This window comes from Armigeres subalbatus, chromosome 1, assembly GCF_024139115.2.
Source record: "Armigeres subalbatus isolate Guangzhou_Male chromosome 1, GZ_Asu_2, whole genome shotgun sequence".
NCBI lineage: Eukaryota > Metazoa > Arthropoda > Insecta > Diptera > Culicidae > Armigeres > Armigeres subalbatus.
In genome coordinates, this window is record NC_085139.1 from 132,565,213 (window position 1) to 132,575,862 (window position 10,650).

Consider the following 10,650-nt stretch of genomic DNA (forward strand, 5'->3'; position numbering starts at 1 on the left):
GACATTTTTGGCCAAACGGCATTTTAGTCCCTGTTCAGCCTTCTTGCGCGGGCAAACATATTTGCAAATTTGAAGGAATATATCACGCCTTATTTTTCATGCAATTTGCATCGTTTCACTCAATTTCTAGAAAATCATTTCGCTCCAAAAAGTGTTTAAAATCAATTGGGAGGTATTTTATTGTTTACACTAGCAAAAGTAACCATTACTTTATGTAACGAACGTCAATTTACTGTTTTTAACGAATGAGACAAAAGAACACCCACGATGATTCAAATGGATGATTCATCCCATCCATAATTTTTTACATGCTGAGTTGGGTGCGTTTCAACTAACGAATAATTTAAATCGTTCATGACTTTCAATATTTTAAGTTTTTACCAACACTGCTTACCATCTGCTATAATATACAGAAACATAGTTTGGACATCTAGTGTTTGTATATTATGGATTTTTTTTCTATCGTATTTTTGTAAGAATACGTCTTTTGGAAACAAGCTTATTGTAAATTCTTAGTTCAAACACAAACCTGCACTTGAAATACATTTTCTACACCAGCCTAACGTGTGCCAATGTGCCAACCAATCGTCATCGCATTGCAGCATGGCACATCAGTATTCGAGAAAGCTAACAAGTGGCAACGCTATAAGTGACGATGATGAGCAACAGGAGGAAATCCAAAAATACTCACCACCAACTGCCACGTTCACCACAGACTTCTCCCTTTCAGCTGAACGGTGGAAGAGGCGGATACTTGGCATCGCTGGAAAATGTTGTGCGGGGGCAACCGTAGAATAAACAGCTTCTTGATTGGATGGCAGCCCGTAACGTGATTGGTCGAACGCCAGTGCCGCGCCGGTTGTTTGCCGAGCTAAAGTGATGACGAGTGAGCGAGTGTGGTGAATTCAAGTGCGTCCACTCTCTCGTAGCGTTATAATCTTCAGAAGTGGGTGAAGAGCGAAAGAGATATGGTGATTTTTGTTCACTCTTTGGAGGGCATTTATTTTATATGCGAATAAGAAAGGGTGAGATAGAGACGCTGGCAGTCGAGAAAGAATGTGACAGCATATTGTTTCTTTCGTAAGTCCATTAATTGTGGATTTCCATGTTTGTTTGATCGATACGATGCATTACCTACTTTCCTTTCTTCAAAGTGGTTTTCTATTATTCAATTTTTGTTCGGCAAGACGTTTGGTTGCCTCTTTTTTAAAGTTTTATTCAGTGAGTAACCAAGTTGAATACAAATACCATTCATGTACATATGAAAAACCCCAAAAAACCCCTAAGTCGGACCAGAATGCAAAACCACATCTTTAGGCATGGACTACCGAGATTCAAAGGTCAAAAATCACATTATTCAAAAATCACAGCATTAGCATAGCATTAGCATAGCATTAGCATAGCATTAGCATAGCATTAGCATAGCATTAGCATAGCATTAGCATAGCATTAGCATAGCATTAGTATAGCATTAGCATAGCATTAGCATAGCATTAGCATAGCATTAGCATAGCATTAGCATAGCATTAGCATAGCATTAGCATAGCATTAGCATAGCATTAGCATAGCATTAGCATAGCATTAGCATAGCATTAGCATAGCATTAGCATAGCATTAGCATAGCATTAGCATAGCATTAGCATAGCATTAGCATAGCATTAGCATAGCATTAGCATAGCATTAGCATAGCATTAGCATAGCATTAGCATAGCATTAGCATAGCATTAGAATTGGGAGTATAGTCAAAACTAAAATAAGCTGAATTTAGACCAACATCTATTTCACTTAAATTCTAAATAATAACACTTATTTGAAAAGCTGGCCTAGTTTCAGTTGGGAATGTTGAGCCATTGATGGAAAAGAACATACAAAACTTATGTTCTTGATCAATGGGTCAGTGCGAATATTGGCAAAATCGTACAATACACCCTTGATTCCACTCATTCATTCCCATGATAAGAACCCTCTCAACCGAAGAGCAACTTTTCACCGCTCTTCACGCAGAAAGTGAATAATTTACACTACAATAGAAAGTCCGCACGCGGCTACCTGCTACCAGCAACACGCGTCCAGGAAAAAAAGTCAACGAGGTAATTGCAGCAAAGAGGGATTCATTTGAATCCCTATTGTATCGCCACATTGTCACCATTATACTGGATACGCCAAATGAAAATATTTGGCCTGCGGCTTTCCGCCTTGTTTCCGCCACTCTATTACGAAATCCCCTTATCGAGCGCTGGTCGGTTCTGGCAGTTCCGGCTCGATGAAAATTGAACAATAATGGCATTAAAACAGTTTGATTCACTTCAGACGAGATGAGACAATCTCATCTTTCAATGTGGCCTTGTCGGTCGGTTGTCAATTATTATGAGTTAATTAGGACTCTAGATGTGCAGTGCGGAAGTTCACTCTTTGGTGTTATTTCCTGCTTTACAGAAATTAGGTTCTATTGTATTGATGATTTCTTTCACACGCATGCAGACTGTAGTAAAAAGTGGCGATGCCAGCAAAAATGTTGAACTTGGAATTAATAGAATTCAAAAGGAATGATTTATGGTTCCAAATTTCTAAAACGTATTCGTCTTTTCAAGACATTTTCATTGTTTTTAATAATGTTCTTTCGAATTCCTCTGAAAAATAATTAAACATAATACCATCGAATTACATTTCCATCGCAATACGTTTCTATCAAGCGTGTTAATCTCTAATCGAGAGCCATCGAAAGTGATGAATTCAATATGCTCTTACGAGGCCACTTGTTCATTATGATTTTTCCCTACATGACTGCTTAAGTTGCGCCCTCTTACATCTGAAGGGACACATTCTATGAATGCACTCAATTGTGTTCCCTGGGAAAACCTCGAGGCAAGTGATAATTGATCGCTTTATTGAAGTCGTGGGCCCCCTCCTCGTTGCTGTGAATTCCGTTTTTCGTACGTATAGTGCGCCGAGCTTCTGTAAACATAATAAACATCTCGAACTACAAAGGCAGTTCAGCGCGCGTTCGGGCAAGCAAGTGAGTTTTATGAGCTGCTAAAGACGCTCGAGAAAACGAGCCCGGAAAGTGTTTACACTATGAATCAATATGCAGCATAAGGCAGTATGAACTGCAGGAAGATTTTCCTCGGTGAGTGATTTTGTGTACACTCATTTATGTGCTTTGAATCGGAAATATGATCCCCGCTTTCATCGCTCTGGCGAGAGTCGACATATGTAGCTATGAGTGTTTATGGAGTTAAACGGCGAGCCAAGTTGGACTATTTGTTTGCACTGGCATCATCACCATCATCATAATCGTCATCTTTATGGCTTGTATTGGCGCGCACTTGATAGGATGGAGAATTCAATTAAGCGAAGTGATCACTCATCTGGTGCTTGTCCGTTCGCTTTTGTGCCGTTGGTGTTTGGGAAGTTAGATTGTACTCTTAGAGGATCGATTTCATAGACCCTTCTTTTTCTACTTGTAGTCTGGTACTATAGCTATACAATATAGATTAAATAAGAGTAATGTTGTTGTTTGTTTACTATCTATATTTTTAATTATTGAATATGTTAAATATGTCTGCTGGAAGAAAATAGGCATATTGGGCTACCCTTACTAACATACTTGAACTAAAAAATTTGAACAGTTGTAGAATATTGCGGATGTAAAACTTTACCAGTACCTCGGGGTGTGCAAAAGCAATTTTTTTTTCTAATTTTTTTTTTTAGTTTCATATACCGAGGGTGAAAGATGTATGAATGATTCCACAAAATGATATTTTAATGAAAATATAATTGTTCGGGGAATTGGGTTAATTACCGTCGATGATTGGGCTCACTAGTGGATTGCAGATGTTGTTTCATCCCCGACATCGATGGAGGATTCTAACCATCAGCCAACAAGCTCGTTGCATTCATACACCAATTTGGTCCAGGCACTTGATCGACAAGATTTCCAATCTTTTGAGATTTCGGGTTACCACATAGAAACTCGCGGCGGTTGTAGAAACACGACACTTTTATTAGTTATTTGACACGAAACATGCATAAAACTTATATATTATTTCTTCATCAGTAATTACAAATATATGATATACAACACGTATGATAAGAACCGATCATGCTGCCCGGTGGCTGGATTGAAGTGGACTGGTCATCGTTTTACACTGCAGACGGTGGACTGGTCCTCGTTGCTCTTGATGCGATGATTTTGTCGGTAAGCCCGAGAGCGATTCTCCCCGCTCTTATCTGTTGACCAGTCGTCCTTATCACTCCTTTGTGGTTGATGACGATGATGATGACCGTGCTGTGCATGATGATGCTGGAGATGAGCAGATCTTAAGGGAGAGTGCGTGGTTCGGCGAGCTTCTCTGCCTAACCACCCGAGTTGGCGTACAGCCTCCGTCGATATTGCGATGATGAAGTTGCCTTGCTGGATCCATTGGTGTATACGAACAATGGGAATGCCTTGCTACCGATCGTCTGAACTTGTGCAGCAACATCAGGACGGAGACGATATTTTTCACAGAGTAGTGATAGCAGGGTTGTAGCTAGTGGGATGATTTTGCTATTACTAAACATCCTCACCCATCCTGAGATTGTCAAATTTCTGAAAAGAGAAAAAACAGATCCTCTTCGCCGGGATGGGATGGTGGATAGGGATGATTCTACTGTGGCTGGTTTGTTGTTCCACTTGGCCTGTCGTCCTCTTCTGGAAGCGGCAGGAAACAAAGCTTCTCAATAGGTCGAATTAATGATCCATTGGCAGTTTTAAGTGTAACAACGCGGACAATTCCGTCACTGCCAGGATGGATATCGCTGATTCGCCCCATTCTCCACTTCATCGGAGGCTGATTATCGTCTTTGATGACGACCAGCTTGCCTACTTCTATTTGAATCCCTGATTTGAATCTTTTATTCCTAGACTGTAGCTGACATAAATATTCTCTGCGCCATCTCTTCCAGAAATCCTGCAATCTTTTTTGTATGAGTTGCAGGGCATTAAGGCGATTGTTCGGAAGTGAACCCAATTCGGGCTCCGGAATGGATAGCAGGGATGTGCCGATCAGAAAATGGGCGGGCGTCAGTGGTTCGAGGTCATTGGGGTCGTCAGAGAGAGGCGTAAGGGGGCGAGAGTTGAGGCAAGCTTCGACCTGGGTAAGAAGTGTGGTAAAGTCCTCCGGAGACACGGGTGATTCTCCTATTACACGCAGCAAATGGTGTTTGGTTGATCGTACGGCCGCTTCCCATAAACCACCGAAGTGCGGGGCACTCGGTGGTATGAAATGCCACTGAATTCCAACCTTGGCACACTCCTTGGATACGGCGCTGTTATGATCATTGCTCTTCAGCAGCTTCAGCAGATCCTTCAACTGGTTGCGTGCACCGACGAAATTAGTGCCATTGTCGGAGTAAATGTTAGTACACAGTCCTCTCCTCGCCACAAATCTGCGAAGCGCCTGCAGGAACCTGTCAGTGGATAAATCTGACACTAGTTCCAGATGAACTGCCTTCATACAAAGGCAAACAAAAACTGCTACGTAGGCCTTAACTGTAGCACGTCGTGGGATTGGGCGTAAATAAACAGGGCCAAAGTAGTCGACTCCTGCGTCAGAAAACGGGCGGGATACGGTAACCCTAGCTGCTGGTAAATCTCCCATAAATTGTTGCACTGAAGTGGGTTTACATCGAAAGCATTTCTGGCATCTATGTACGATGTTTCTGATCACGCTTCTACCTCCAAGCGGCCAGAATCGGAGTCTAAGTACACTTAGCATTAGTTGCGGCCCCGCGTGAAGTAGGTGTTCATGATAATGCTGAAGGAGCAGTCGGGTGAACTGATGCCGAGCTGGAAGAACAACTGGGTGCTTTGCTTCGTCTGACTCTAAAGAGTGCTTCAGTCGTCCTCCTAGTTTAAGAAGTTGGTCCTTGGAAAGGAATGGGTTGAACCAGCGTAGTTGTGACCTATTTGGAACCTTGCCTCCCGATGAGATTGCTTTCAATTCCTCGGCGAACACTTCCTTCTGCACCAAACGAACCAACGTACCTTCTGCGTCCCTTAATTCTGACGTGGTGAGAAATCCCACATCATTCCGACTAGTTATTGGTGTTCGGAGCAACTTCATCAGACGCAACCAGTATGCGGTGCGGCGTATGAGGTCGTTGTATGAAGAAAACTTGCTGATGTATTCCTGGTTAAACTCGCTGACACTGGAAGCAGTTGTTGCGATAATTGTCCGCCGTTTTTCGGACTCTTCCTCTCCAGATGTTAGGGGTTCTAATGATCTTGGCCATTTGTCCGAGCTCTCTTCCAACCAGGTGGGACCTCGCCACCAGAATTGGTTGTCGATGATGTCTTGAGGGGCGATGCCTCGGGAAATAAGGTCGGCCGGATTTTGGATTCCGGGCACGTGACTCCACCGACAGCCTTCTGTGATAGATTGAATTTTTGCCGTACGATTAGCGACAAACGTGGTCCACGTTGTTGGGTAAGCCTGTAACCATCGTAGAACGCAAGTGGAATCCGTCCAGAAGTAACCGTTGGCTGATGTTTTTATAGACGTTCGGACCTTCTCATACAATTGTGCAGCCAAAACCGCTCCGCAAAGTTCCAGCCTAGGGATTGTCTGGCATTTTAACGGAGCCACCTTTGATTTGGAAGAAAGTAGTCGAACCTTAACCCTCCCGTCTGCATCAGTGCTCCGGACGTACAGACAAGCACCGTAAGCCTTCTCCGAGGCGTCGGAGAAACAATGGAGTTCAACATCAACCGATTCCGGAATTATTACGCATCTTTCGATTCGTGCTTGATTGAGCATGGGTAGTTGCTCGTGGAACCTTCTCCAGGACTCACCCACCATCGGAGGTAGCGGCTGATCCCAGGTTAAGGGTTGTTCATTCTTGTCGCGTATGATCCACAGAAGCTGCATAAATATCTTTGCCGTAGTAATAGCAGCTCCCAGAAGCCCTAAGGGATCGAATAAAGTGGCAATCACTGACAACACGCTGCGTTTGGTAAGAACTGTATCGCTGTCCAGCGAAGGAATGATGAACTGGAACCTTAGAATGTCCGAAGAAGGAATCCAAGTCAACCCTAAGGACTGCTGGATCAGGGTCCAAGTTAATCCCATGCGAGGTGCGAATCGCCAAATTTTCTTCAGGAATACCTGCTAGGGCTGCTGGACAGTTGGATGCCCATTTGCGAAGTTGAAAACCTCCTCTTGACAGCATCGCATTCAGTTGAATCTGCATCTGCGTTGCTGTTTCCACATCATTCGCACCGGTGATGACGTCATCTATGTAGGTGTCGTCCATGGTTGCACGTGCTGCAAGAGGAAAACGCCCTTTCTCATCCACAGCGAGTTGTTGAAGCGTCCTGGTAGCCAAAAACGGCGCGGGTTTTGTGCCGTACGTTACCGTATTCAGCTCATACGTAAGGACACTTTCCGATGGTGAATTTCGCCAGAGAATGCACTGTAGAGGGCGGTCTTCGGGACGAACGATGACTTGGCGGAACATTTTCTCCACATCTGACACCAGCATGATCTGTTTGGTCCGACATCGAAGAATTATGGAACGAAGATCATCCTGTACTATTGGCCGCACCAGTAGTACGTCATTAAGCGAAACTCCAGAAGACGTTTTACAGGACGCATCGAAAACAACGCGAACCTTGGTTGTTGTTGAAGCTTCTTTCACCACAGGATGATGGGGTAAATAGCATCTTCGAATCGAACTTTGGGAATCTTCAACCAGCATCTTCATATGTCCGAGATTGAGGTATTCTTCCATAAAGGCGACGTACTGTTTTCGAAGTGATGAGTCCCTGGCCAACCTTCTTTCGGTTCCTTGCAGTCGTCGAAATGCAATGTCCCTTGATTTACCCAACCTTGACACAGCGCCTTTCATCATCGGTAGAGCAACGGTGTACCGACCATGCGTATCCCGTTGAACCGTATTTGAGAACCACTCCTCGCAACGCTTCTCTTCTGGTGAATGAGCCTTACCTGACTCTACCGCCTCGCAGGACCAAAAACGCGCGATTAAAGTATCCAAGCCATCCAACGCGGACACGTTGCAGCTAATGTGAAGAGAGCTTGTTGGAACCGAAATGCCACCGCTGATAACCCAGCCAAACACGGACTCGTTGAGGGTTGGAAGTTGTTCCCCCAGAGAAATCCTTTTTCCTGTTTCGAAAAGTCGAAGAAGTACTCGATGCCAAGTACAATATCCACTCCATTAGATTCGAAGAATGTAGGATCCGCCAACTGAATTCCGCTTGGCAGTGTCCAAGCAGCCGTATTGATAGTGGTTGTTGGAAGATTCACCGTGACCTTTGGAAGGACCAACAAGGCTAGTTCACGGGAATATTCCGAAACTCGTGAATGAAGTACCGCTTGAATCCTTTGCCGAACCTTGGTCGCCGCCTGACCAATTCCTGCCACCGAAATATCCACTCGATCTCGATGAACCTTTAACCGCTGACTCAGCCGCTCTGTAATGAAATTACTTTCGGATCCGGAGTCCAGTAATGCACGAGCAGGAAATCGGTTGCCGATGTCATCTTCAATCATCACAACTGCTGTTGCCAAAAGAACCCGTTTGAGATGTTGGTGAGCTGTAGCGGACACTACAGTTTCCGTGGCTGCCACGTTGGCCACTTGGGTGTTGGATGAATCTCTTTGATTCTTGGGTACCGATGGCTGGTTGCCACTGCCGCCACCTTGGGTTCTTTCTCCTTCCCCTGCTTAAAACATACTAGGGTATGGTGCCGACCCTTGCAGTTCTTACAGGAGTATTTTGATTGGCATTCCTTGGCATGGTGCCCCGTCCTGAAGCAATTCCGACAAAGTCCATGAGTTTTAAGTAGACTATCCCTGTCCGATACCGTCATTCGATGAAACTCGTTGCACTGGTACAGAAAATGATCTGATGAACAGACAACGCAGCGTCCCCTTGACGCCTGGGTAGAACTATAGCTGGTCTTCACCGTTGATTGCTTCGCCTTCGAGTACTGCTGTATTTGACCGGCACCCCTAGTGTCGGTAGATTTTGCCGGAAGGCTGTCCAAAACCTGGATTCGACGCCGCAGAAACTCGAATAAATCCTCCAATGTATCCTGTTGCTTCGCCGATGAGACCTCTTCCCACCCCCTACGCGTAACTGGATCCAATCGTGCAGTGAGGATGTTCACAAACAGAAGATCCTTGTACTCGTTCGGCTGGACGACCTGGTCGAGTGTGTGCACGATTCGTTCAAAGCCTTCAATCAGGGTATGCAGGTCTGCACCTGATTCCTTCGAGAGTGTGGGCAGCTTGAAGAGAGCTTGTACCTGCCGCTTCCTTAGCTGCTTGCTGTTATTGTAGCGCTTCAACAGCAAATCCCACGCCACTTGATAGTTGGCCTTTGTGATTGGAAGTGGATCAATGAGAGCCTTGGGTTCTCCTTGAAGACAGCCCTTCAAGTAATGAAGTTTTTCCACTTCCGGTAGATCCACTTTCCAGTGGATGAGCGATGTGAATAGGTCGCGGAAACTCAGCCACTCGTCGATGTCCCCGTTGAACGTCTGCAGCTGGATCTGCGGCAAACGTACGTGATCGACAATTGCTGAAGCCCCATTTCCACCTCGGTTCGGCTGTTCCAGAACCAGGGGTTTCTGGAACGATTTGATCTTGTCCGTTAGGAAGGACTTGATCTCATAACATCGATCGCTGAATTCCGCACGTTCCTTCTCAAGCGACGTCTTTTCCTCGTTGTATTCTTCGTGAGCGAAGATCTCCACCATGGTAGCACTGTAGCTCTCCCACAGCTCATCCAGTTTTGCAATACGTATTTCCACCTCTGTAACAGTATTGGCATCAGAAAATGCCTCGGTGAACCGCTGAATGTCGTTGAAGGACAGTTGAGCTGCCTTCAGTCGCGCTGTCAATGCCCTCATTGACGGCGCCTTGGAAGCTGATGCTCCAGCGGGTGGTGCCATGTTGCCGTCGTCACAATGGTGATAATTAGGAAGAGAGAGATACGGTGTAGTATACTGCGAGAGGCCTAGCTTCGCCAGGCATATACTATTTTAATTTACCCGGAGAAACGAGTAATGATACTCCAGATCTGAATTCTATAACCGCAACAAGATGACGTCACACCGACAAAACAGGAAGTGATGCTCCAAGTTCAATCAATCAGTCATACAAACAGCCTTGCGTTCAGTTCCACATAAAATGTCACATCAAATCGTCATAACTCGAACAGAACCAGATATGGATGAAGAGGAGAGAATTTGGTGTAGTATCCAAAAGAGATGGCTTCGGCCAGGCATATACTGCGGCAACTCACCACAGGAAACAGTTACAGCACCGATCAATCCACCAAATGTCCACAGAAAACACCCCGAATACAATCGAATCCAACTTATAGCAATCCAAACTCAAAGATGGTGGAGCCCAGAAGGGCAACAGGGCTCAGTGGTCAGAGAGGTAAAACGAAGAGGTTTTGTCCAAATTAAAATGGTGTAATATCATTGACCTTGCTTCGGCAGTACACTAAATTCCTAATTTACCTGGACAAAAGTGATGCGATGCTTCCTCTCTGTGCTGAAACCCTTTGCACCGGGTAGAAGTAGCTCGAGTTCTCCCGGTTTGGTATGCCAATCGATGTTCAGTTCGGTTTATC

The 10,650-nt window shown here is 44.9% G+C and overlaps 1 protein-coding gene across 1 annotated transcript; it reads right to left on the reverse strand.

The window, feature by feature from the left end:
* Window positions 1-4,649: 4,649 nt before the first annotated feature.
* LOC134206557 (uncharacterized) lies at window positions 4,650-9,961 on the reverse strand. The gene is made up of 4 exons (XM_062682286.1): window positions 8,773-9,961; window positions 8,110-8,725; window positions 7,149-8,062; window positions 4,650-6,949 (listed from the first exon to the last, which is right to left on the reverse strand). Exons 1-4 carry the CDS (start codon window positions 9,959-9,961, stop codon window positions 4,650-4,652), a joined length of 5,019 nt encoding a protein of 1,672 aa, XP_062538270.1.
* Between the last annotated feature and the right edge of the window lie 689 nt (window positions 9,962-10,650).